We start from the raw sequence: 27,985 nt of genomic DNA on the forward strand, positions 1-27,985 counted from the left end.
AAGTCACCTCTAACAATGGAACTACTATTTCCCCTGATACTACCACACGTCTCCTGGGCATTGCCATAGATAATAAACTCAGCTATGACGACCATATCAATAATACCATCCAAACTGTTAATAAAAAACTAGGCTCCCTGTATAGAATCAAACCCTACCTCACACCACTAGCTAGAACCTGTATTGCCCAGACTCACCTCATTTCTACCCTATTCTATGCTTCTGCCATATACATCAATCTATCAAAACACAATCTAAACAAACTTGAAACTAGCTATAACAACATAGCCAGATTTGCCACAGGCAACCCTTTTAGAACCCACCACTGTCACAACCTTAAACAACTCGGATGGTCAGAACTACAATACCATCTACTGTATAATCAACTGGTGATCATACAAAAAATTCTTCATCACCCAAATAATACCCCAATCCTCACTAACCTGATCTCCCCATATAAAAATCTTGCAACACTTCGCTCTGCAAATAAGTTACTAATTTCCAATATTAAATCTAATAATAAAGCTGGGGACTCACTTTTTACTAACGTTGTGGGCAAAATCTGGAACAAGCTTCCTATGACACTCACATCTCTCTCATCTACGTCTCTTTTCAAGAAACACCTCAAATAACATCAGAAATTCCTCTGGCTTTGTCCATGTTCTAAACCAGACTGAGCCTTACTTCTTCCCCCTATTTTTCTCTTCTTACTATACCCCTTCCTTCTGTGCTATGTCCTCTCTTCAACAAGATTCTATAGAAGCCATCTGTATACTAGCCAGTGCTTTTTTTTCCCTCTACAACCTTCTTTTTTCTTTTTCTCCTTTTTGTCTCATAAATGAACATTAAACCCTTGAGTTTACCTGTACTTGTGTGTATCTTAAACTATGCATTAACTCTATACTACTATTCTTAAACATAATTTTTATTTTTTTCTTTCCAAATATTGTTAATTCTCCTATGTATAGCAATTTAGAAATTTTTTAAGTATTGTATTTTTTAACTATTGTTTTCTGTAATTTTACTTTGCTTGGAGCTTATCTCCCTGGGCCTCTACTGAAAAGGAACATGTATCCAGCTGGACTAGCCCAGTCAACAAATGTAAAATAAATAAATAAATAAAAATTCCCTGGGCTTTCTGCATGTACACCTCTACTATTGGCATAATCAGCATTAATCTGTCCTGTAAATTAATGAAACATTTTATCATGCTTTTAAATGGTGTCTCCCCCCAAGTCTCTCTTTGAACATCTAGCAGACCTTTAGGATGTGTACTGTATAATAATTCAGATTGTGTAAACCCATTCAAAGCTTGTGATAGCTCACTTATCACAAACGGGTAGAGTAAAATTGGTTGCATTTCTTACCACCTGGATCATTACTTTTCTTAACTCAATTTTCAGTGTTTTATTGAACCTCCCTACTAGGCTATCATTTTGTGGATGGTACTCTGACATTTTTAAATGCTTAAACTTGAAGCATATGCATTGCTGATACAATACACTTTACATAAAGAATGTGCCTTGGTTCATAGGTTCACAGGTTGTTGCTAGGCTAACAACCACTAGGCCCCTTACAAGGCTAGCCATGCACCCCAAACCATTTGGTAACTAAGAATTTGTAGGGGGGTGTTAGTTAGGATAATGCTTTTCTTTTTGAATGCCTCTGTCCATAACGGACATGGGAGGTAGACCAGTTGTCATGGTTTCATTTGAATAGAGAAAGGAAAGAATTCTGCTTTACAATATCTGTCTCTCCAGCACATTCTGTTTATGTCACAAGCAAAGTTCAGATCCCTTGATCTAGAGTTTCTGTCATTGTTTGTTGTGCACATGTGTAACATCCATCAGGGCTGGGTTTGTTGAAGCCCTGTAAGCTAGGAAGATCCTCTCTCAGCAGCCTGTAGGAGACTGAATACAGATACAGAGCCTTTAGGCTGTCAGTGTAGGACAGGGTATTTATGCCCTGAATTCTCCTTGTGAGAAACCTTTGTGGGTATTCCAACTGTTGCAAGTGTCTTGTATGATTCATGCCAAAGGGGGCATTGTATTCAATGATAGGTCAGATAATGCCAGAGTAGAGTGGTACTATAACTTCCTTGGTCAGATAATGCCAGAGTAGAGTGGTACTATAACTTCCTTGGACCTGGATGCCTTACCCTTATATATATATACATTGGGCAACATAGACAATACCTCTCAACCTCTTAGCCCAAGAAATCTGGACAAACCATTATATAATGGTGGGAAAGGCCCATAAATAGGGACAGATTTTAAATATTGCTCTTATAAACTTAGAAAGTAGCTAGACTAACAGGGTTTGTGTTAAAATGCATTTACTAAAGGATATGAAGTCTGAAACTCAAATGTGTGTCATTATTTAATGATTTCATTCCTCAAATCATCCCATTGATTTGTCAGAAAACTACAAATTTTATGAGAAACAGACCAAAACTTTGAGGCAAAAATTGGGACATTCTGTGAAAATCTGTACAGTTAAGAGGTATGAAGACTAATTTTCTTACTATCTTGGCTACATATTGGTCAAAGGCCAGATTACTGTTTATAAATGTTTCCACATCCTGTATTACAGGGTCTGCTCTTAGGGGTGTTTTATCAATGGAGTAATTACCTTGGGTTGACAGTTTCTCAAAGGGCATTATGATGCATTTTTGGCACTGAGTTTTAGGCCATGGCTTTGGCACTAGTCATTTGTCTGTGTTAAGCCAACTTGCAAGATGCTGGTGTCTTGAGGGGGAATCAGTCATAGCTCCCAATTTACAGTCATCTGCAAACTTGGTGAGCCAAAGTCCTTGAACATTCTCCTTGACTTCCGAGAAGTAGATGCCAAATGGGGCATACCTAGCCCTGAATCCTAGGGTACTCCGCTGGTGACTGGTCTCTTGGTTTTGGTGGTCTTACTGATCCTGACACCTCAGGTACTGTCTGTGAGCCAACTGGCAATCCAGTGAGTTATGTAAGGATGCCTAGCTCAGAGAGCTTGTCAACAGTGTCTGAATGGGGTGTTGTATTGAAAACCTTAGCTAGGTCAAGATATGCAGTATGCACTGTTTTGCCTTTGTCCATTTCCTTGGTGACCCCCTCAAAGAAGTCTACCAGGTTAAGTAGGCATGACCTTCCCTTAACAAAGCCAAATTGGGATGGGGCTAGTTTCTCTAGGTTGCTAATACCCTTGTTTATCATTTCCGTGATAATTTGCTTCATGGTTTTGCATGTTAGGCTTGTTAGACTAATGGGTCTGTAGATGTTCTTCGTGTTTCATTGTTGCAGTTATCACACTTGGGTTATCCTGCCAAGGGTAGCCCTCAGTCGGCCCAAATACCAGAGGCTTAGTATTTCTGCGTCGGTTGCTGTTGCTCCAGGACTGAAGTCAGGTCGTCAGTGGTATAAAATCAGGCAGCCGACGCCATTACATCAGTCTTTCTTGCCAAGGAGCCCGAAGCAGAAGCAGTTCGCACGAGTGCCGGTTGGCCGCTACCTGAGTTTTTATTTCCGAATTTAAGTTGAAGTCTTATAAAGCTAAGTACCCCATTGGGGATCCTTTTGTCTTGCTCTAACCGATATCAGAAAAAGTTAACAATTGTCTCGCCTGTGGAAAGCAAATACCACACCAAGACTTCCATTCTTACTGCATCACCTGTGTAAGCCCAGACCATGACGTCCCTCGCTTTTGCTTTTGTGCTTTGTTCAATGCCAGAACTATACATCGTCGGGCCCTTGTAGCTAAATATTTTTGCTCTCAGTCCTCGTATTCCGATATGGCTTCAGTAAGCCATCCAACTACCGATCTTCCAAAAAAACGTAAGGATAAAGTCAGAGACAGACCGCATAGGTCCAAAACTGCCCGACGACGCTTCCGTTAAGCTAGCTGTCAGTTCTCCGGTCCTCAGTGAGGTGCTTTTGCAGCCCCTTATGACCTCTTCTGTGGATTCGCAGACTGCTACCGAGACAGGTTCAGAGCCCGGTATGCGGTGAGACTCTTCTTCAACTAAGGATTCTGTGGATGTCTCTACCTTGGATGGGTCTGGAGCCGTTGAGCAGGCACCGGCTTCCGAAGAAGTTCTTCGCACTACCGATACTCGACACAAACAGATTACTTTTTTCTCATGTTCATTTCTTTCTAAAGCTACAGAGTTTCTAAGGCACAGGGTGTGAACTATGCCTAAAAAAATGACAACCCAAGCTCAGGCACCTGCTTCCATGCCTCAATCTCAAATGCTTAAAATGGTGGAAGACCTTAGTATGCTTATTAGGGGAAGCCAGGCTACTCCTTCCAAAAGAAAAAGAGACTTGTTCCCAGCAGTTTTAACTGAACAGGAGTCCGATGACTCTGAGGTTTCTGAGTATGAAGACATGCAACCCCTCTCTGCTTATGAGGATTCTGATGCAGAGGAGTCCATTCCTTCTGCCTCTCCTCCCGAGGATTTTTCATTTGGTGAAACCCTACATTCTTTAAGGGAGCATTTCCAATGGGAATTTCTGGACTATCCTCAGTCAAAACAGAGACTCAGGGAATTCTTAGATTTAACACAGCACCAACCTTTAGCCATTCCTCCTGTCCTGGATGTTGTGGATGATGTTTTTATGGAATCCAGTTTGACTCCTGACACCCTTCCTCCTGCTCCCAGGAGAGTCCCTGACTCTCACAAATTCCTTTTACAAAATCCTACTGCTGACACAGAGGTCATCTTACAAGGACCTAAAGAAATTAAAGCAACCTACACTAAGAATCCCACCCCCTTAGACAGGGATTCCTGAGCTTTAGACAGATGGGGTAAAAAAAGTATACACCTCTGCAACTCTTGCTATTAGAGCACTAAATTGTCAGTTCCACATACTGAAATATCAGCAGCATACCATGGAACTCCTCAAACAAAAAAATATCTTCCTTTCCTGCTTGTGCAGAAAATAAAGAATTACAAGAGCTTATGCATTCTGCAAGCCAGGTTACTAAGCACACCTTGCAATGTGGCTTTGACACACTAGAAGCATCTTGCAGGGCAGCAGTCACTGGTTCTGTCCTTAGAAGGCATGTTTGGCTTAAGGAACCAACCTTGCCAGACCATGTCAAATCAAGATTATTGGATGCACCATTGAACAAAGACAGTTTTTTTGGCACCAAGGCAGAAGAGGTCTTAAAAAGATGGAAGAAAAGGCTAAATCTATGCAGACAGTTAAAGACTTTTTACAGCTCCAGCCTCCGAGGTGCAATAGGCATTGCCCCTCCTAGCACTGGTCCTTTCTGGCCCCCTTCAGGGCAGCTCAGCCCAGACCCAGGGGAAGCAGACCCCCCCCCCCCCCCAGACAGCAGTTCCAGTGAATGCAGAGATCTAAGCAATGAAGTTTCTCCTCTTCAAAAACAGGGAGTGCTAAGCCACCCCCTTATGGTAAGAACACACAATGACTTTACACCTCCACCCCTTACCTCTGCCCACCTGCTTGTGCCCCTAGGAGGAAAACTCTCCTCCCATGCCAAAAACTTCCATGCAAATGACTGGGCCTCTATTACCAGTGACTGATGGGTCCTCAACATAGTGTCACAGGGATACAGATTTTATTTCCACACTCTGCCAACCCCAAAAGTGTTCATATATCTTCCTCCAAACTAGTGGGAAGAGGCCAAAAAGCAAGTCCTTTCCCTGCTCTCCATGAGGGCAATATAGCATATTCCTGCAGACCAGATAGGCCAAGGTTTCTATTCCAGACTATTCCCTTTACGCAGAAAAGAGGACACCTGGCACCCAATCTTCAATCTGTCCATCCTAAACACCTTTCTGGCGATACCAAAATTCAAAACACTCATCCTCCAGCAGCTTCTTCCTATGCTTTCCAAGGATGCTTGGTTAGCCACCGTAGACCTAAAAGAGGCCTACCTACACACCCCAGTCAGGGAATCTTGCAGGAAATATCTACACGTCATGGCAGGATATATGCACTTTCAGTTCTCTGTGCTTCCCTTTGGCTTATCTACTGCTTCCAAAGTTTTCACAAAATGCCTGGCTCCAGCTATTGCTTTTTGTAGACAAAGAAATATTCAAATTTACACCTACTTAGACGATTGCCTGATACATGCAGACAGTCAGGAAAAGCTGTTACATCACCTGACCTTTGTAAAGGACCTACTGACCTCCCTAGGTATACTATCAATGAAAATAAATCAAAACTAGTCCCCACACAAAAATTGTATTCCTGGGAAAAGCCTGGACACAGCATCCCAGATGGCATTCCTTACTCCAGAAAAACAAGCCTACTTGATAGGCTACTTCTCTCAACTAGCCACCAGAACCCAGTTATCCGCAAGGAAAATCCTGCAAGCTCTAGGGTTCATGGTCTCTTGCATTCTTCTCATTCCATATGCCAGACTACATATGAGGAAACTACAATGGTACCTAAAAAGCCTGTGGTGTCAACACTCTCAAGACCTGGAAACTATCATACCTATGATACCCTGTCTAAGGAAAGATTTTCTTTGGTGGGTAGCAGTATGCAACCACAACAAGGGACTTCCCTTCTCGCAACCCCACTCCGCCCAGACCTTCACCACAAATGCATCAGACTATGCCTGGGGTGCACACCTGGATGACAGGTGCATTCAGGGCCATTGGAGCCTAAATCAAATACATCTGCACATCAACCAAAAAGAGATGCTAGCTGTTCAGCACACCCTGACAGCTTTCAGACCCCTACTCTTCCCGGGGCCTCTAGTGATCAAAACAGACAACACCACAGTGATGTGGTATATCAACAAGCAGGGAGGGACTCGCTCTTATCCTCTCTGCAGGCTCACCATGACCCTTTGGCACATGACCTCAGCCATGCAAATACACCTACTAGTACAATTCCTGCCAGGCTCCCTAAACCCTCTGGCAGACAACTTAAGCAGAAACCTGCTAGACCCACATGAGTGGCAGGTAGACCACAGAACCTTCAAACTTGTAACCCAGAAATGGGACACCCCTAAAGTGGACTTCTGCCTCCCACTCCAATCATCATCTCAGCAAATTCTGCACCAGGGAACCTCACAGCAAAGCCTGGAAAGTGGATGCTCTATCCTTCCAATGGGTAAACCTCTCGATCTACGCATTTCTCCCTCTACTACTCATTTCAAGAGTACTGCTCAAAATAAGGGAGGTAAAACCAAGGGCAATCTTGATTGCCCCAGACTGGCCATGCCAGCACTGGTACCCAATGCTGTATAGCCTGTCACCCCTGCCACCGTGGCACCTGCCTCAGATCCCAACTCTCCTGACCCAGACGAATGGAGAATTCATGCATCCACAATTGCAGACCCTGAACCTGGCAGCCTGGCTTATTCCCTGACCTCTCCTCAAGCTGCCAGGCTAAGCAAACAAGTCCTGGATGGTGAGGCCAGTGCCCCAGCACTAGAAAATCCTATGCTGATGTGTGGAAAAGGTTTTGCACCTGGATCCAGGCTAAGGGAGCCAAAACAGCACAGCCCTCCCTAGCTCTCATCCTAGATTACCTAGCAGACCTACTAAACAGGGGTCTATCCTTCTCTTCTATTAAAATGCATGTCTCTTCCATCTCTGCTCATTACAGCACAGAGCCACCTCTCTTCTCACACCCTCTCATCAAACAGTTCCTAAACTAAGAGGGGCTAACAACTTAAGGCCACCCAGAAGAGCTCCTACCCCAGCTTGGGACCTTAACTTTGTGTTGGAAAAGCTCACCCTACCCCCTTTGAGCCTGCAGCTTCAGCAGAGTTAAATAAAATTCCTCTCTTGGAAAACAGCCTTGCTTCTAACCATCACTTCAGCTAGAAGCGTTTCAGAGCTACAAGCACTCATGGCTGTAGAGCCCTTCATCATTTTCCATGCTGACAGGGTCCCCTTCAGGACTAACCCATCATTCATGCCAAAGTGGTGTCCAGTGTGGCTCTCAACCAATCCATTAATTTGCCCACCTTTTTTCCTAACCCACAAAACAAGGGGAAAGGATGCTGCACTCTCTAGATGTGCAGACAGCTCAGATTCTATCTGGGTAGGACTAAATCTTTTAGAAAAACTAACCAAGTGCTAGTCAGCTTTGCAGCAGGGGCAGAGGGCAAGGCCATATCCAAACAAGCAATCTGCAAATGGATAGCACATTGCATCCATTTCTGCTACAAACAGCATGGGAAACTGCCCCCAAAGGGGGTCAGGACACATTCCACCAGGGCAACCTCCACCTCCGCAACTTTTCTCAGAGGGGTACCCACAAGGGACATCCTGGAGGCTGCAAAATGGACTTCTGTTCATACCTTCACCAAGCATTACCCCTGCCTATATTCTCCAAATCCAGGGCAGGCTTTGCCACTGCTGTCTTGCAGGGCATCCTAGCCAGCCCCCAGTCTTCTTGACTGCCTCCACCCTTTTCTTTAGCTTTGGGAATCAACCCAAGTGTAATGACTGCAACAGTGAAACACGAAGAGCATAGTACAGTTGTGTAGACTTACCATAAATGTAGATTCATAGATTGACAGAATTTATAGATTAGTACTAGGCTAGCTGTCCTCATGGGCCATTTTTTAAGCCTAGCCAGTTATCCCATGTGAGAATCAAACCCTGCACCTTGTGTTTCTATGGTAAGCACCTTAACCATTATGCCAGCCTCCCACCCCAGTGTATTCACTGTTGCAGTCCTGGATGTTCTTCATGTTTCACTGTTGCAGTCATCACACTTGGGTTATCCTGCCAGGGGTAGCCCTCAGTCAGCCCGAATACCAGAGGCTTAGTATTTCTGCGTCGGCTGCTGTTGCTTCAGTACTAACGTCAGGTCGTCAGGAGTATAAAAACAGGTAGCCGATGCCATTACATCAGTCTTTCTTGCCAGGGAGCCCAAAGCAGAAGCAGTTCGCATGAGTGCCGGTTGGCTGCTACTTTGATGCCTAAAGTGGTGTCCAGTGTACTCTCAACCAATCTATCCATTTGCCCACCTTTTTCCCTAATCCTCAAAGTAAGGGGGAAAGGATCCTGCACTCTTTAGATGTGCACAGAAAGCTCAGATTCTACCTTGATAGTACTAAGCCCTTTAGAAAATCTGACCAGTTACTAGTCAGCTTTGCACCCAACCAGGGGCAGAGGGCAAGGCCATATCAAAACAAACCATCTCCAAATGGATAGTACACTGTATCCATTTCTGAACAAAGACCATGGGAAACCACCCCCTCTGGGGGTCAGAACGCATTCCACTAGGGCAACTTCAACCTCTACAGCATTCCTCAGGGGAGTCCCTACCAGGGACATTCTGGAAGCTGCTACCTGGAGTTCTGTTCACACCTTCACCAAGCATTACCACCTGCCTATCATTTCCAGATCTAGGGCGGGTTTTGCAACAGCAGTCCTGCAGGGCATACTAGCCAGCTCCAACTCTTCTTGACTGCCTCCACCCATTCTTCAGCTTTAGGAATCAACCCAAGTGTGATGACTGCAACAGTGAAACACAAAGTACATAGTACAGTTGTGTACACATACCACAAATGTAGATGTTCAAGTGTATTCACTGTTGCAGTCCTGGTTTCCCACCCTCCAGCCCCCTTGTATCTCTCTCTCTCTCTTCCTCACTCCTTACAGGGCTATTGGTATTTACTTTTTACTGGTGGTGTTTTTCCACCATAACTTAGTTCCCTATTTGAGGGCTCCTGACATTTCAGGCAAGAAAAACTGATGTAATGGCGTCGGCTGCCTGTTTTAAACCATGACGACCTGACATCACTAAGCCTCTGGTATTCGGGCTGACTGAGGGCTACCCCTGGCAGGATAACCCAAGTGTGATGACTGCAACAGTGAATAAACTTGAACATCTACATTTATGGTAAGTGTACACAACTGTACTTTCCCTGGATTGATTGATGGCCCACCGTTGTGGAGGGGAATGACTGTTGTGGTCCTCCATTCACTTGGAATGTAGCCTGTTTCAAGGCTGTCATTAATGAGTGCTTCAAGTGGTCCTGATAAGTCTTATTTTAGACTGCTCAGGTGGTGATTGGGCATGTTGTTGGGACCCATGAAGGTGATAAGTATCTGTTTAGGAATGCCCACAATAGAGAATAACACTACCAATTCTCTGGCAACAGACAACATTAGCCTTGTGTAATTGCACAGCTTCTGGAAATTTTGTATTACAGCCCATTATCTGTGGCAAGTACTGATACCCATTGCAAGATTTTACTAGTGGCATCACAATGTATGTGGCAGTGAAGCCAAATGACACTTGTGTAATAGGTATCGGAATCTATGGCCTGTTAAATCAAGAAGGAGGTACAGATTTCTGACATTCAGGACAAGTCATATAAATGTTCTGTTTTTTCATAGGTTCATAGGTTCATACTAGGCTATCTGCCCTAGGGCATTTACAAGCCTATCCAGAGTGTGTTTGGCTTTCGCCACCCTTTGAATTGAGTTTACTGTGCCCTTTTTTAGGTTAGTTTACTGGGCCTCTGTCTAGTAGTGACACAGACGTAAACCCCGGGGTAAATCTACGATCTCCCATCCACTCGTCAAGATTCCTCTTAAAGAGAGTCAGTGAGGGGCTCTGCCTAACATGGACCAGGATTTTATTCCATAGCGAAGGGAGCCTCTGGGTTATGAATCTATCCCTCCAGCATGTCCTATTTATTTCTGTGCTGAGGTTCAAGTCCCTCGAGCGCATAGCCATTAGTTCCGGGTTGGACATAGCTTTATACGTCAGGCATAGATTGCCTCTAAGTAGGCGGCATGCAACTGAGTAGAGCTGGAGTTTCTTTAACCGAGCAGCATATGGCATCTGTTTGAGTCCCTTGATCCTCTTTGTGAGGTACTTTTGGGGTCTTTCTAGTTCCTGCAGGTGTCGGGTTAGGTACATCCCAAATGGGGCATGGTATTCTATTATGGGCCTGATGAGGGATGAATAAAGGGGCACTATGACCTCCCTTGATCTAGATGTGAATCCTTTCATGATAAGGTGGGCTATATAGAAGGGCTTTCTAACCACTTTGGCAATGTGGTTGTCAAAGGAGAGATTACTATCAACTTGGGTCCCCAGGTCCCTAATTACTTCTTCCGTACTTAATGGATTACCACCTATGTTGTAATTTGTGGGTACATTATTTTTGCCAAAGGGTATGACTATACACTTTTTTGGCATTTAGCTTTAGGCCGTGACTCTGGCACCCGTTATCCATCTCTGTGAGACCCATTTGGAGGATGTTTGTGTCAGCTGGAGAGTCAATTATGGCACCCAGTTTGCAGTCATCTGCGAACTTGGTCAGCCACAGTCCTCCCGTGTTAGCCTGTACCTCGGAAAAATATATACCGAACAAGAGAGGTCCCAGGACTGAGCCTTGTAGGATGCCACTTGTAACTGGTTTGGAGTTTGATATTGCTCCAGCAATTCTGACCATGTGGGTTCTGTCCTTGAGCCAGTTTGCAACCCATCTTATGACATAGGGGTTTATATTCAAGCTGGAGAGCTTATCTATGATGCCCGAGTGGGGTATTGTGTCGAAGGCTTTTGCGAAGTCCAGGTAGGCAGTGTGGACTACCTTCCCTTCATCAATGGCCTTGGTGACTCTTTCAAAGAAGTCGACCAGGTTCAAGAGGCAGGATCTGCCCTTAACAAAGCCGAATTGGGTAGGATCCAGTGTCTGTAGGTCCCCAATGTCTTTGTTTATGAGTTCCATGATGATCCTCTCCATAGCTTTGTAGACAAGGCTAGTCAGGCTTATGGGGTGATAGTTTCCAGGGTCCATAGAGGCACCACCTTTGTGGAGTGGGACCACTGTTGCTGTACGCCATTCTTTAGGTACATATCCTGTAGTAAGGCTGAGATTGAACAGCAGCTTTACGTGAGGGTTTAGCTTTTCTTGGAGTTCATGTAGGATGCAACCTGGGACACCGTCTGACCCCGTTGATGCTGTGTTTTTTGCTTTAGAGAGGGTGGCTTTCACCTGAGCATCTGAGATGTTAGGGAGGCAGCACTCTGCTGGGATAGATATTTGCTCTTTTGTGGGGGGGGGGGGGGGTTTGCACTGAATCTGTCTGCCAGGATGTTGGCAATGTCTGTGGGTTCAGTGTATTTTTTTGTCATTTTGGATCAACTCTGAGCATATCTGGGAGTTGCATCCCAGGTTCCTAACATAACTAAAGAAAGTCTTGTGATTATCTTTAGTGTCCTCTGCAATTTTTCTCTCAAAGCTGGTCTTGGAGGATTTTATGAGGGATCGTAGTTTTTTGCTAGTACTGATAAGAGATGCCTTCCCTTTTAGTGATTTTGCTCTATCATGTAGGAGCTTCCTCCTTCTGTTGTCCAGCTTATTTATGTCTGGAGTCCACCAGACTGGACACCTGCCTTTGGAAGATTGGGTCTTGGTTTTGTTTGGGATAGCATGGTCCATGCATTCCTGGAGGTGTCCATAGAATACGTTTATAAAGGATTCTGTAGTTTGGGCCGTAGTTTCCACTGGCCCGGGGGCCTTGAAGGATTCCACCTCGGTTTTGAGAAGTGTGAAGTTAGCTTTTGAGAAGTTTTTCACTGTGGTTTTCTGGGCTGGGGGTGGGTTTGGGATGTGGATATCCAGTGAGATTAATTTATGGTCCGATCTTACCAATGAGGGGTATACCTCTGGTATGGAGCATAGAGTCCCCATGTTGGTGATGACCAGGTCCAGTATGTTTTCCCCTCTTGTGGGAGTGGTGACTAGTTGTTCCATAGCATTTGAGTTTATAAATTCTAGGAACCTTTGGGCTAGGGTGTTTGGGCTTGAGTAATGCTCCCAGTCTATGTTTGGGTAGTTGAAGTCACCCAATATAATGGTGTTTGGAGAGATCTTTATATTCTCCAGTGTTCTTAGGAAAGCAGAGTGGGATTCCTGATTTTGAGAGGGTGGTCTGTAACATGCTACAAACTGAAAAGCAGTTTTGCCCACTGTTAGTTGCACATGGATGGTCTCTGATGCTTCGTGCAACGCCACTAACCTGGAGGTGTGGGTATCTTTGATGAATATGGATACTCCCCCTCCTTTTGTGGTTCGGTCTGAGTTTGGGGGCCAAAAAGCATGATATGAGGTATAACCTGGTAGTGCTGGGGTGCACTCTGGAGCCTTGAACCAGGTTTCTGTCATTGCACAGATGTCGATGTTCTCCATACTGAGGAGTGCTTCGAGTGCATGCATCTTGAGGTTAAGACTTCTGGCATTGAGCAGCATTCCCCTTAGTTTCTTATTCTTTGTGTTGTCTATGGAGGTGGGTTTGTCTTTAGAGCTTTGCCTAAAAAAGGCACTATGGGGATGGCAAGAGCCTTTGCCAATATCCGAAAGCCCAGGGGTGACAGGGGCAAGCCGTCCCTAGCGAAGCAACGTGGCTTGTCGAGCATGTCATCTCAGGCTGACAGACACTGGATCCCCTTTGAATGACACCAAAATTTTAGCCAGTCGTTAAAATTGATCATTTTGTCTGTATACTGTGGCATCATTCTAGGTGAGGGTAAGATGCTGCTCAAGGTCAGGGTTATACCGGCCTGGGCTGCAAGATCAGAGAGCTCCTCTATGTCTCTTTATGTTGTCCAAGGAGGTACGTCTCGGTTCATTCACTCCAGCGTGGACAATGACTGAGTCATATTTGTACTTGCTTTGGAGTGACCTGAGTGCTTGTGTTATGTGGCAGATCCTAGCGCCCGACAGGCAGCTCACTGTGACCTTCTCTTTGTTCAGCCTGGTGAGCGGGATGTCAGTGTATCTGACTATAGAGTCACCTATTACAAGTGTATCAGGTGTGTTATTTAGCCTTAAGGGCTGTGACTGTTTGGCACACTGACTTTGTGAGCTATGTGTTGCACGTGTTTTGTTTTGGGGTAGCGTTTGCTTGGATGTCTGCTTTGAAGGTCTCTGCTGCTTAGGCAGTTTTTATTTAGAGCCTCCAAGTATGATGTCCTTCAAGGATGCATCTGCAGTCATAACAAATGGGTTGTCCTGTCGTCAGGCAGCCCTTCGGTCGGCCGGATTCCAAAGTCTGGGTCTGGCCTCGGCTGGTGTCGCACTTCACCCGACGTCATCTCTGCTGGTCTTCGGGTATAAAGGCATCAGCCGACGCCATTTTCTTCAGTCTTTCTTGCCGCGTGGCGCCCGAAGCAGAAGCTGTTCGCAAGTGCCGGTCGGTCAGATCCAGAGATTACTACTACCGAATACTACTTCGAAGACTTCTAAAAGCTAAGTACCCCGTTGGGGACTCTTTCTTGCCTCAGCCGATGTCAGAAAAAGTAAATAACTGTTTAACTTGTGGGAAACAAATACCTCATAAAGATTTCCACTCTTACTGCTTACCTTGTTTAGGCCCAGACCACGACGTAGCAGCCTGTTTAGCCTGTGCTTCCTTCAACCGACGAACGCTTAGGCGCCGGTCGGAGTTTGCTGAACAGTTTTTCGCTCAGATTTTGCGTACATTATGCCGTCGGATCCTCCGACTTTTCAAATTGTTAAAAACGCAAAGAAAAAGACCGACACTCGCGGTCCGCGGTTTCGCCGAAACCACGGTTAAGCAAACGCGAGTGTCTCGGTTTCGCCAAAACCGAGCAAACGGGTCAATCTTCAGCGAATCCATGACTACTACCGAGGCTCCTGCTACCCTAGTTGAATCGGCCTCTGAAGTTTTGCCTACTAATGTGGTTCCTATAGAATTATCAGACACCATCCCTTTGGATGTCTCTACCCCAGCACGTGGTGCTGCTAGGCCTCCTGCAGCCATGTCTATTAAGGCCTTTGCCAGGGCTAAAGCAGCCAAAACTGCTAAATCAGTGCCTGTTAAGCCCCCCTCACACAGGCCCAGTTCCAGTTCTCAAATGCTTACTCTGGCAGAGGATCTCATCTCTTTAATAAGGGGATCCCAATCTCACCCAGACAGGGCCTCTCAGCCTCCAGAAAAGAGACCTAGAGCAGAGCCCCCAGAGCCAGTGTCCTCAGATGATTCTTCTGATGATTCAGACATTACAGACCATCCAGAGGTTCCTTTTTCTACTTGTGAAGATTCCGATGCTGAAGAATCTATTCCATCTGCCTCTCCACCAGAGGAATTTTCCTTTGGGGAAACCTTACATGCCATGAGAGAGCAATTCCAATGGCAGGGACAAGATTTCTCAGATTCAAGAAAAAGGCTTAGGACCTTTCTACACTTACCGCAACATAGGCCCTTAGCTATACCTCCAGTTCTGCCTGTTGTGGATGATGCATTTAATGATGTTTGCACTGCTCCTGATACCTTACCTCCAGCCCCTGCCAAACCAGATAGGTTTTACAGGGTACCGGACACTCATCACCACCTATACAAGGCCCCACTTGCAGATCCTGAGACTATCTCCCAGGGACCTAAGGCAGTAGCTTCGACCTCAGCAAAAAACCCTCTCCCTTCTGAAAGGGAATCCAGGTCCTTAGAGAGATGGGGTAAAAAAGTTTACACCTCTGCTACTCTCTCAGCTAGAGCTTTGAACTGTCAGTTTCATATGATCCAATACCAAGAGTTTATGCTTGATCAGTTAACTAAGAAACTGTCCTCTGATGACTCCTTAGATAAGAAATCTGTTTTAGAAATGGTGAATAACATTCAGCAGGTTAGTAACCATTCTTTAAAATGTGGCTATGATGCACTGGAGGCTTCATTTAGATCAGCCATGACTGGCACAGTTATAAGAAGGCATGCATGGTTGAAAGAACAGGTCTTGCCGGATCATGTTAAAGCAAAGCTGTTAGATGCTCCTATGGATAAGGCCAGTCTTTTTGGTTCTCCTGCTCAGCAAGTAATGAAGAAAATGGAAGAGAAGGCAAAATCTGTACAAACAGTTAAAGATTTCGTACAGGTTCAGCCCCCAAGGTTTAGCAGGAACTGGCCTTCCAAAAATTGGTCCTTTCCAGACTCCTCTAAATCTCAGAGAGGCAGGAATAGACGCTCCAGAGGCAGAAATCAATCCAGAGGAGGTGCCTACAGAGGACGCCAGTGGCAAGGCAATAACCAGCGAGGCACAGACACAACCACTGCCACTGCAACAGGACAATCACAGTGACTTGGCTCTGACTCCGCCTACCAGGGAACAAATAGCAGCACCCTTAGGCGGAAAGTTAGCCTTATTTTCAAAAAATTGGCACTATATCACAAAAGACAAGTGGATTTTGCAGACTATAGACCAAGGCTACAGGTTTCACTTCCACACCTTACCAGTAAGAAGAGGAATGCCAAACCTACCTCCAAATCAGAAAACAGAAGCTCTAAAGCAGATAGCTCAATTAACAAAGATGAGAGCTGTGGAAAGAGTACCACCAACAGAGCAGGGCAAAGGATTCTACTCCAGACTCTTCCTAGTACCAAGAAAAGAGAAAAGTTGGAGACCTATTCTCGACCTGTCCGCCCTAAACACATTCATCATTGTCCCAAAATTCAAAATGCTGACCCTACAGCAACTTCTTCCCATGCTGGGCAAGGAGTGTTGGCTGGTAACTCTAGATCTCAAGGAGGCATACCTGCACGTCCCCATACGACCAAATTGCAGAAGATACCTCAGATTTCTTGCAGGATCAGAGCATTATCAATTCTCAGCATTGCCCTTTGGCTTATCTACTGCGCCCAGAGTATTCACAAAATGCCTGGCATCAGTAATCGCTCATTGCAGGCTACAGGGAATCCAAATTTATCCATACCTGGACGACTGCCTGATACAAGCGGACAACAAAAGCAAGCTGACAAAAGACTTACAAAGAGTCATTTGCTTACTACAAGCCCTGGGATACACAGTCAATTTAAAAAAGTCAAGACTAATACCATCCCAAACAAAAACATTCTTGGGTGCAGAATTGGACACAGTAAAACAGATGGCATTCCTAACTGCAGAAAAACAAGAACAACTCCCTCATTACTTCTTGGCATTAACAAAGCAGAACAAACTAACAGCAAGGAAAGTACTGCAGGCCTTGGGCTTCATGGCATCATGCATAATCCTGGTCCCCATGCCAGATTGCATATGAGAAAACTACAGTGGTACCTAAAGAATTTATGGTCTCAACACAGGCACAGCTTAGAAACCGAAATACCACTAATCCCATGCCTGAAACAAGAGTTCCTATGGTGGGCTCAAGCATGCCAGTCAAACCCAGGCTTGCCCTTCCACAACTTTCAAGCAAGCCAAACCATCACAACGGACGCCTCAGACCTAGGTTGGGGGCCCACATGCTGGACAAATGCATACAAGGATTATGGACCCCAGATCAACTGCACCTGCACATAAATCAAAAAGAAATGCTGGCAGTAAAACTAGCAATCCAGAATTTCAGACCATTCCTCAAAGAAGGCCATTTGATGATAAGGACAGACAACACCACAGTCATGTGGTACATCAACAAACAGGGAGGCACTCATTCATACCCCTATGCCGAATGACTCTGGACCTATGGAATATGGCTCTGAGCTACAACATTCAGTTACAGGCAATATTTGTACCGGACAAAGAAAACATCCTAGCAGACATCTTAGGCAGAACTACCTCGGATGCTCACGAATGGATGCTACACCCGACATCTTCAAGGCCATCACACAGAAATGGGGAATGCCACAAATAGACCTATTCGCATCCCCACTCAATCACCAGCTCAAGAAATTCTGCACAAGGACATACCACCCACTTGCATGGAAGGTGGACTCTCTATCCTTCAGTTGGAAAGGCCTGACAGCATATGCATTCCCACCTCTTCCTTTGATGCACAAGATACTACTGAAAATCAAAGAGGAGCGTCCAAGGATAATTCTGATAGCTCCAAATTGGCCAAGACAACACTGGTATCCATTGCTGAGGAGCATGTCACGGGGAGAACGTGGACACTACCCCTGATGCCTTTGATGTTAACTCAGAACGACTACAACATCATGCATCCAAATCTAAAAACTCTGCAACTAACTGCCTGGAACATTACATAACAGCAACTAACCCAGATTTATCCCAAAGGGTTAAAGACATTATCCTGGAGGCCCGCAGACCTTCTACAAGAAGGAACTATGCAGGGAAATGGAAAAGGTTTGTCATTTGGAGCACTGAAAGAGGAAAAGATGTGTCAAAGATAGATATTGCCAACATCCTGGAGTATTTGGCAGAGCTTCTCCATACAGGTCTGTCCTATTCCTCCATCAAGATACATGCATCAGCTATTTCTGCAGAATACAGCTTTGATCCCCCTGTCTTCTCACATCCTCTACTCAGGCAGTTCCTCAGAGGAATCAAGAATGTAAAACCTCCTAGGAAACCACCATTACCAGCATGGGACTTGAACTTTGTGCTAGAAAAATTGACACTCCCTCCATTCGAACCAGCAGCAACAGCAGATCTTCAACACCTATCCTGGAAAACTGCTTTCCTACTGGCAATTACTTCAGCAAGAAGGGTTTCGGAACTACAGGCCTTAATGGCAGTACAACCCTTCCTAATCTTCCATCAAGATAGAGTATCCATGAGAACTAATCCTACATTTATGCCTAAGGTGGTATCCAGAGTGTCTCTAAACCAGGCAATCCACCTACCTACCTTCTTTCCCAATCCACAGAACAGGGGGGAAAGACTGCTGCATTCCTTGAATGTACATAGACAGTTGCGCTACTACCTGGACAGAACCAAGGGCAATAGAAAAACTGACCAGCTTCTAGTGGCCTATGCAACAGGAAGGGAAGGAAAAGCAATTTCCAAACAGACAATCTCCAAGTGGATAGGAAATTGCATCAGATTCTGTTACTCCTACCATGGAAAGCCAATTCCACAGAACATAAGACCTCACTCTACAAGGGCTACAGCCACTACCACAGCTTTCTTACGAGGAGTGGCAACCAAGGACATTATTGAGGCGGCTACTTGGACCTCCGTGCATACATTTGCCAAGCATTATAACTTACCTCTATACTCTAGATCCCGAGCAGGGTTTGCCACTGCTGTATTGCAAGGCATCATAACTACACCACAATTCTTCTTCATCCTCCCCTAGTTTGGCTATGGTATTCTACCCATTTGTTATGACTGCAGATGCATCCTTGAAGGACATAGTACAGTTTTGTACCTACCATAAATGTAGATGTCCGAACAGGATAGCATCTGCAGTCAGGATTACCCACCCACCTTCCCCTCTGTGGTATTCCTAGGGTATTTACCCTCCTAATAGCTAGCTGGGGGGGGATCTCTTATGGTGTATTTGTTTGTATATATGTACATACATGCTTATTTTTTGTGTTTGCCTACCTTTTTTTTGGAAACATTGGCATTTACCCAAAATTTAGTTTTCCAAGAGGGCAACTGGCATCTGGGGCAAGAAACACTGAGGAAAATGGCGTCGGCTGATGCCTTTATACCCGAAGACCAGCAGAGATGACGTCGGGTGAAGTGCGACACCAGCCGAGGCCAGACCCAGACTTTGGAATCCGGCCGACCGAAGGGCTGCCTGACGACAGGACAACCCATTTGTTATGACTGCAGATGCTATCCTGTTCGGACATCTACATTTATGGTAGGTACAAAACTGTACTTTTTGTGTGTTTATGTGTTTGGTTTGCTGTTGTGGTTTGACTATGTGAGACTGGATTTGTGGTGTGTGAGGTTACCTTCTCCTCCTGACTGGTTGCACCACTTTTGAGTTGAGAGAGTTCAGCCTCTAGTTTGGCTATATAGTTGCAACTCTAACATATATTTGAACTTGTTGGGAGGAGGAGAGGGTTGTCTGTGTACATGAGGCAGTTGTAACATTGCCTCAAGATTCCCAGATGCACCAGCTGGACTGGAGAGGAAACTATTAACTGACCTTTGGACATGCTAGAATAGTATAGGAAACTATATTTCTCATTGTTCCTTGCCAATACAATCTGACTAACAACACTCTTGTCTTAGTAGTGTCAATTTCCAGGTGACCTCCTAACATGTGACTGTTGGCTAATTTCATTACTAGTGGTCTATAAGGATGTGTTCTAACGACTGCTGTAGAATCTACCCTATATTTACTTACTCTATACAAGACATAATTTTTCTAACTCAAAATAGGGATGGAAAGTGATCTTTTTCACTATCCTTTCCTGTAACTGTTGTCATATTCTCTCTTGCTGCACTTACAGTTTCATCTTTCCGTTTTGCCTTTTTAACATTTATGAGGCTTACCTGCAAGTCTGTTATTTAAGTGTTCCTTTTTTCATTAATTTGTTTTGAGGTGGTAGGTATAGCTCCTTCTCAACGTTTGATGTTCTAGTCCAGCACAGAGGGGTTGACCATTAAACTTGTGAAATCAAAGGCTGACAGTAATTTACCACTCATTTCTACCAGACTTATGTTTTTTGAGAATTTGCTTTGTATCTTAACAGAGTTCTGAAACTCCAGCATGAGAAAATCTTATTTAGCAAAGTGGAAAAGGTTTTTTCCATTGGCTCCAAGACAGAGAACAGGACCCAGCTTCTGCAAAGGTGTCTCTGGTCCTCACTTACCTGTCTAAGCAGTTCAAAGCAGGGTTATGTCATACCACTATAAAGGTACATACCTTAGTCATTTCTTTTTTGTACTGCTAGAACCCTCTTTTTCCCAGTTGCCAAAGAAATAGTTCCTAAAAGGGTATGCTACACCTCAACCCCCACCCGCAAAAGAGATTGCCTCATGTTGAGACCTTAATCTCCTATTAGAAAAGTTAACTCTATCTTTCCGTTTGAACCCACTACATTCTGTCCTATCCAGGAAGACTGCCCTTTTGTTAACCCTAACCTCAGCCCCATGAATTTCAGAACTGCAAGCTCCCATTTGCAGGAAAACATACAAGGACAGGGTCACCCTGCATACCAATCTCTTCATTCTTACAAAAAGTAGTTAAAGAATAGCCATTAAATCAAGCCATTCATTTGCAATATTTTTTCCTTTACCCTTCAGACCATGGAGGAGAAAATCTTGCATTCGATAGATATGAACAGGCAGTTGTGATTCTACTTTGACAGAGCAAAGCAATTCAGGTGATGGTACCTGCTATTTGTTGCTAAAGGGTTAGAATGAAAGCCTGTTAAAAAGCAAACTATCTCAAAATGGATTGGTCATTGCATTAACTTTTGCAACAAGCAGTTTGAGAAGTAAATCCCTGTCATGGCAATGTATGATTCTACCAATGCCATAGCTATAATCACAGCATTCCTTAAAGGTGTACTAATACAGTACATTCTGGAACCATCTACATGGCCATCTTTCCATACCTTTGCAAAACATCATAACTTAGGTAGCATCTCCAGTGCCAATCAGGTATTACCATGGCCATCTTGCAGGGCATTATGTTTCATTCTACATGCTAACCAACCTCTTGTTCATAAGCTCTGAAACTCATCAGTAATGTAACACTGAATTGTCCAGAGTGTAGTGTACGACTGTAGGAACTTACCATAAATTTTGATATTTGACTGTATTCACTGTTAAAGGACCAGTTTCTTCCATCCTTCACCTCTTGCCTCCTGTGTCCCATGGTTTGGGATGGGTACCCTGGCTACACTGTCCTCTGTTCTCAAATGATATAGATTTATCCTATCCAAGAGGTAAGCTGTCCCTGCAGGTGGAGGCAGGGTGGGGGTAGGAGTGTGGGTGTTGCCCTTCTGATTGTTCTTTTCCACCTGCAATGGGTTTTCCTTGATAGAGTCATACTCTTGCTCCCAGGAGCTGTTGCTGAAACTAGTAATAACAAGAAAGACTTGAAGTCACTGGCCAGCATCCCTTTATACCAATGTCCTATGGTCAGTAGGAGAGTGACTTCAGGAAGCCCAAAGGTGGGAAGTGGAAACTATGGTATTTTGGCATGCATTTGGGTTCCTGCAGGCAATGGTCTCCAAAGCCAGTACTGCAGCAGTGAATACACTTGCTCATCTACATTTACAATAAGTTTCTACACACCTGTACTGTCTGGATGATCATGTCCTTTCTTGCCAGCAAATACACCCTACTCTACCCTGCCTCGATACTGTTTTGGTACGAGGATTCTTATTTATTAAGCATTTTGTTTCTGATGTGCCTAAAACACATATAGAGAGGAACAGACTCCCACTTCATGTCAAACAGAGCACCTCATTGGCCTTCAAATGCAATCTGAATGACTGGATGGACAATTGTAAATTCGCCCCGGGGGTTCCACCTGTGTCCCTCTTGGACACACGCATTAGCTGTTGATTGTGGAAATAAGGGTAGAACTTGGCTAGGCTTATAAGGGCCCTAGGGCCATTAGCCTATTAACTTCCTATGATCCTGTAAGACAGTTTGCAGTGCACTGTAGATAAAAATGGAGAGGCTAATACCATGCAACTTTAGTTCTGTTGTTAGGGAGGATGGAGCTGCTTATCCAAATCTAATGTTATGGTAAACACACAACTTTTGTTTTGTCTTTCCTGTAGGAAAGAGTTTAATCTGTATGATTTGTTGTTGTGAATCACTGTGATTGTGAGAATATGGCAGCATTTAGTCTGCCAGTAACTGTCCTAAACAGAGTCAGTAAAATGCAGTATTAAACACATTAATTGCTGTTTCATTCAGCAGTTTACTTTGATGGCTAGAAGACAGTACCAGTTGCCTTTGCCATGAATCATTACATGGCATTGTTACAGTGGTATACAGTCACTAACCCCCCCCCCCCCCCCCCCACACACACACACACACACCGTTTCATAAATGGCTTGTCCTGATTTTTCAGTTTCATTCTTTGGAAGATTTAATATTTGTGCTATTGTTGTCAGCTATGTATGTTACTCTAAGAGGATTTACTTATTTGAATAATTTTAAATGCAATTTCTTTATAAACTGTCATTCTGTTGGCATTTTAGTCATTAATATTTTTTACAGAAATATAAAATAAACATGCACAGAGCAACAGGAAACAGAAATCTGTAGCGAGTAAGTGAAAAGTCAGGAGCTGTCAGACGGGAGCCTATAATCAATTATTTTTGTCTGTGTTTTGCAGAGAGTAATGAAAGAGATTCAGACTTTCAAACATGTGATGAGTCTACATGCAAATATGGGGGAGCCTGCAAAGAAAGTGGAGGTGTCGTGGCATGCACATGTCATTTTCAGGTTTGGAATAACTTTATTTTTCTGCAATTTTTTTATTGTACCTAAATATAAGCTAGTCAGGTGTGATAAGTCATGTAGTGCTGTGCACTGATTTCTTTTCCATAATCTGTCACTTCAGCTAAAACCGAGGTATGCAGGTCTGCAAAATTGGTGATGTTACTGTCCATTAGTTTTAAAAGAAGGCCATTATTTTAAGTCTGGTGAGAGGCAGGTTATTCTCCATACAGCAGGGCTGAGGCAAAGAGGAATTAGCGGCACTTGGCAAGTAAAAGTTTCCCAGACTGTCAAGCACCCTTTCCCTTTTCCATGATGCATCAGCACACCAAACATGTCCAAGTATTTGCTGGCCCAGTGTTCAAACAAAGAGACTGTCTGCAAGCTGTCTATTGAAAGTTTGAAGTTTTATTTTTCGGGAGTTTATAGAGAGCAAATCTTTCTGAGTTACTTCATTCCTCTTCCTTTTACCTCCTGATTTATCTTTGTTAGGAATTTTTCTGAGCTTTCAGTAATTTTCCTCTCAGAGCATATTTACAAGTATTTGGGCCTAGATTCTCCTTGCCTTGGATGAAAATAAGCATGCATATCATTTTACGAATCACACCACACACTTGTTTGAAAGGAATGGCTGCAGCCATGTATTTATTATGCCAATCAAATTGGGTATCAAATCAGTGCCAGATCATAAGTCAATGCCAATGAATTCAATACAAACCAAACATTTTCAGATGTGAAAAAAAGGGCAGAACTTGGAAGAAAGTCAAATCCAATCAACCAGGCCATAACATACCACCATATTCCTTCAACTAACACCAATGCCTGAAGGGATCTACAACCAAACACTGACAGTCCCCTGCCACCTTTCAGCCAGATACCAGTGACTGAAGGGGATCTGCCACTTGTAGAACTTCAGGCTGTGGCTCCCAGCCTGCCCTCTACACCATAGGGCAGTCCACCCATAGAAGGGCCAAGCTGTTCAAGCCTGCAACCCCCCCACCTGGAAACCAAGCACACTCCTTAGCAATTTTAGTTTTCCGAGTTTGCCCCTCCACCACAGGAAGATGGATTGTCCTACATGCCATCCTTCCCCCAGTACATCTGCCAACTTTGCCATTCCTTCTTTATGGTTTTCTAAATAGCTTTGTTCATGAATGAGACAAGTGAACTCTTCTGTGCAGTTCTGGTGAGCTGATTAGTGTGGTGCAGTACCCAACCCCATAGATGTTCTTCGTGTTTCAATGTTGCAGTCATTACATTTGGGTTATCTGCTTGCAGTAGCCCTCAGTCGGCCTGATTAACAAAGTCTTGGGTCCTACGTCGGTTGCTGTCTCTTCTTCCATGACGTCAGGTCATCAGGGATATAAAACATGCAGCCGACATCATTACATCAGTCTTTCTTACAGTGCGGTGCCTGAAGCAGAAGCAGTTTGCAAGTGCCGGTCAACCGAATTTTCATTTTCGAGTTTCAGAACCGAAGTCTTCAACTAAAAGCTAAGTACCCCGTTGGGGAAACTTTTTTTGCTCTAAACCGATGTCAGTAAAAGTAAATAATTGCATTTCTTGTGGAAAGCAAATACCTCACAAAGATTTTCATTCGTACTGTATTCCTTGCCTAGGCCCTGACCACGACGTGCCTTGCTGTCGGTTTTGTGCTAAATTTAACCAACACACTATTAAGCGTCGGTATATTTTTGCATCTTAATATTTTGACTCAAGATTTAACTATCCTGAAATATCGTCCATTAGCAATCTGACTACCGGAATACACAAAAAACGCAAAGAAAAAGACAGAGACAGACCGTCGAGTTCAAAAACCGATGACGAAGCTTCTCCTAAGCCAGTTGCCGGTTCGTCGGTACTCAATGAGGTGCTTTTGCAGCCCCTGATACCCACTACTTTTGATTCGCAGGCCTCTACTGAGACCCATTCTGAGTCCGGTATGCCGCGGGACACTTTAAGTATTGAACCCGTGGATATCTCTACCTTAGATGGGTCCGGAGCCGCTGAGCAGGCACCGGCTTCTGAGGGTGTTTTCAGGCCTAAAGATTTGTATATTAAACCGACGCCATCTTCAAAACTTAGGCCAAAACCAACTTCTATGTCTAAAAAAACCGACCCTTGGGCCACATGCACAGGCTCCTATGCCTAAAAAATAAATTATCAAAATGGCTGAGGATTTAATTACCTTGATCAGGGGTTCCCATCCCCCTCCTGCTCAGAGGCCTAGGCAAGGCACTGATTATGAATCTTCAGATCAGGTTTCCATTTCTTCTGATTCCTCTTCTGATAAGGAATTATCTATTCCACCTTATGAGGACTCCGATGCAGAAGAATCCATCCCTTCTGCTTCTCCTCCTGAAGATTTTTCTTTTGGAGAAACTTTGCATACCTTAAGGGAACATTTTCATTGGGAGAGTCGGGATTTTTCAGAATCTAAAAAGAGGCTTGGGGATTTTCTTCTTCTTCCTCAGCACAGGCCTTTGGCTATACCTCCTGTTCTAGACATTGTTGATGATGTTTTCTCAGAATCCAGCATGGCTCCTGATTCCCTGCCTCCGGCTCCTAGTAAGCCAGACAGATATTACAGGGTTCCTGACTCCCAGAAATTCCTTTTTAAAAACCCTACTGCTGACCCTGAAACCATTTCTCAGGGTCCCAAGGGTGTTAAGGCTTCTACTGCTAAAAATCCTACCCCTTCTGATAGAAACTCCAGGGCGCTGGACAGATGGGGTAAGAAGGTTTACACGTCTGCAACCTTGGCAATCAGGGCTTTAAACTGTCAATTTCATATGCTTAAATATCAGCAACATGTAATGGGCTTACTTAAACAGAAAATGATGTTGACTTCTGACTGTCTGGAAAATAGAGTTACTGGATTTATTGCATTCAGCTGAACAAGTTGGAAAGCATAATTTTCAATGTGGTTTTGATTCCTTGGAGGCCTCTTGCAGGGCCGCTGTAACTAGATCTGTGATAAGAAGGCATGCTTGGCTCAAGGAGCAAAATCTGCCTGATCATGTTAAAGCAAAATTGTTGGATGCTCCTTTACAACAGGACAGTCTATTTGGTAATAAGGCAGAAGAAGTTTTGAAAAAAATGGAAGACAAAGCTAAATTTATGCAAACTGTAAAAGATTTCCTACAAGTGCAGCCACCCAGGTTCAGTAGGCACTGGCCTACTAAGAATTGGTCCTTTCCAGTACCCACCAGAGCTGCACAGGTCAAACCCAGACACTCTAAAGGCTCCAGGTTTCAGTCACAAGGAACTTACAGAACAAAACAATGGGGTGCCTCCACCTCCAAATCTGGAAGTAGCAAGGCACCTCCCTATGGTAAACAGTCTCAATGACTTTCCTCTGCCATCTCCAATCACTTATCTTTTGGCAGCCCTTTTGGGGGGAAAACTAGCACTTCATGCATAAAATTGGCATCTAATTATCCAGGACAAGTGGGTTCTAAATATAGTACCCCAGGGATACAGATTTCATTTCCACAAATTGCCATTCCCAAATGGATGGCCAGATCTGCCTCTAAATCAATGGTCAGAGGCCCAGAAACAAGTTATGTCCCTCATGAATATCGGGGCTATTCAACTATTACCAGAAGAGGAAAAGGGACAAGGTTTTTATTCAAGACTTTTCCTGGTACCCAGAAAAGACAAATCATGGCATCCAATTCTGGACTTATCCATTCTAAACACATTCCTGGACATTACAAAATTCAAGATGCTGACTCTACAACAGTTACTGCCTATGCTAGGCAAGGATGCCTGGTTGGTAACTCTAGATTTAAAAGAGGCTTACCTGCATATCCCAATCATGGAATCTTGCAGAAGATACCTCCGCTTCAAAGCAGGCTATTTGCATTACCAGTTCTCTGCACTGCCTTTGGCTTATCTACTGCGCCCATGGTATTCACAAAGTGCCTGGCTCCAGTAATTGCATTTTGCAGGCAAAGAAGTATTCAAATATATCCATACCTGGACGATTGTCTAATTCAGGCAGAAAACCAGGCCATACTTATAAATCATCTGGCATTTGTAAAAAGGGTTCTAACTTGTCAAGGGTATACCATAAACGAAAAGAAATCACAACTGGTACCCTCTCAACAGATTACATTCCTAGGTGCAAACTTGAATACAACTGCCCAGATGGCTTTCCTCATGCCAGAAAAGCAAATTCATTTGGTAACTTACTTCAAACAAGTGACCACAAAAACCCTACTATTTTATTTTATTTTACATTTGTTGACCGGGATGATCCGACTGGACACATATCCATTTTCAGCCGAGGCCCGGGGAGAAAAGCTCCACATTTACAGCAAATAACGTACTGGATACAAAAGCAAATGTCATACAATTTACAAAGTTACATATTGTTACATTAATAGCACATAGGAGAAACATAGCATGTGCAACTAGGAAAAGAACATGAGAAATGCATATGACCTAAGGAAGTAACATCTTAGGAGTAGCACTCACAAAGTTCAATTGTATAGCAGCGGAAATTATACTATTATATAGTAGGAGGTTGTCAAGCTTCATGTTTTGGGCATCTATTCGATTTGGTAGTACAGTGTTAGATCATAAATGAAAGAGTTTAAGTCCTAGGGATATTCATTAGTTGGAGCGTGGACTTTGGCTTCATAAAGAAGAGTTAGTCTGGGAAAGAGCACTGACATAGCCAGTGTGACTTGAAATGGAGTTTTAGATCCTTTTTGAATTGGACCAGGGAGCTTGTTAGAGTGAGGTTAGAGGGGAGGGAGTTCCATATTTTACCAGTAGTGTTGGCAAACAGAGTATCTCCCCCTGAGTCATGGGATTTGACTGTTTGGACAAGTAGCCTATTTGAGGAGCGTAGGTAGCTGAGATTAGTGTACTGTATAATAAGGTTTTTCAGTGCTGGAGAGTTTCCA

General features: G+C 44.0%; 1 protein-coding gene across 1 annotated transcript in view; it reads left to right on the forward strand.

Annotated features, from left to right (window-relative positions):
* Nucleotides 1–27,985, forward strand: part of TMEFF1 (transmembrane protein with EGF like and two follistatin like domains 1) — a 1,099,811-nt gene that overhangs the window by 457,333 nt on the left and 614,493 nt on the right. The window contains exon 2 of the mRNA XM_044064659.1: nucleotides 22,966–23,075. Coding sequence (XP_043920594.1) covers nucleotides 22,966–23,075 — 110 coding nt within the window. The remainder of the gene's footprint in view (nucleotides 1–22,965; nucleotides 23,076–27,985) is intronic.

Source organism: Protopterus annectens, chromosome 3.part0 (assembly GCF_019279795.1).
Source record: "Protopterus annectens isolate FY-2018-M chromosome 3.part0, PAN1.0, whole genome shotgun sequence".
Classification (NCBI taxonomy): Eukaryota; Metazoa; Chordata; order Ceratodontiformes; family Protopteridae; genus Protopterus; species Protopterus annectens.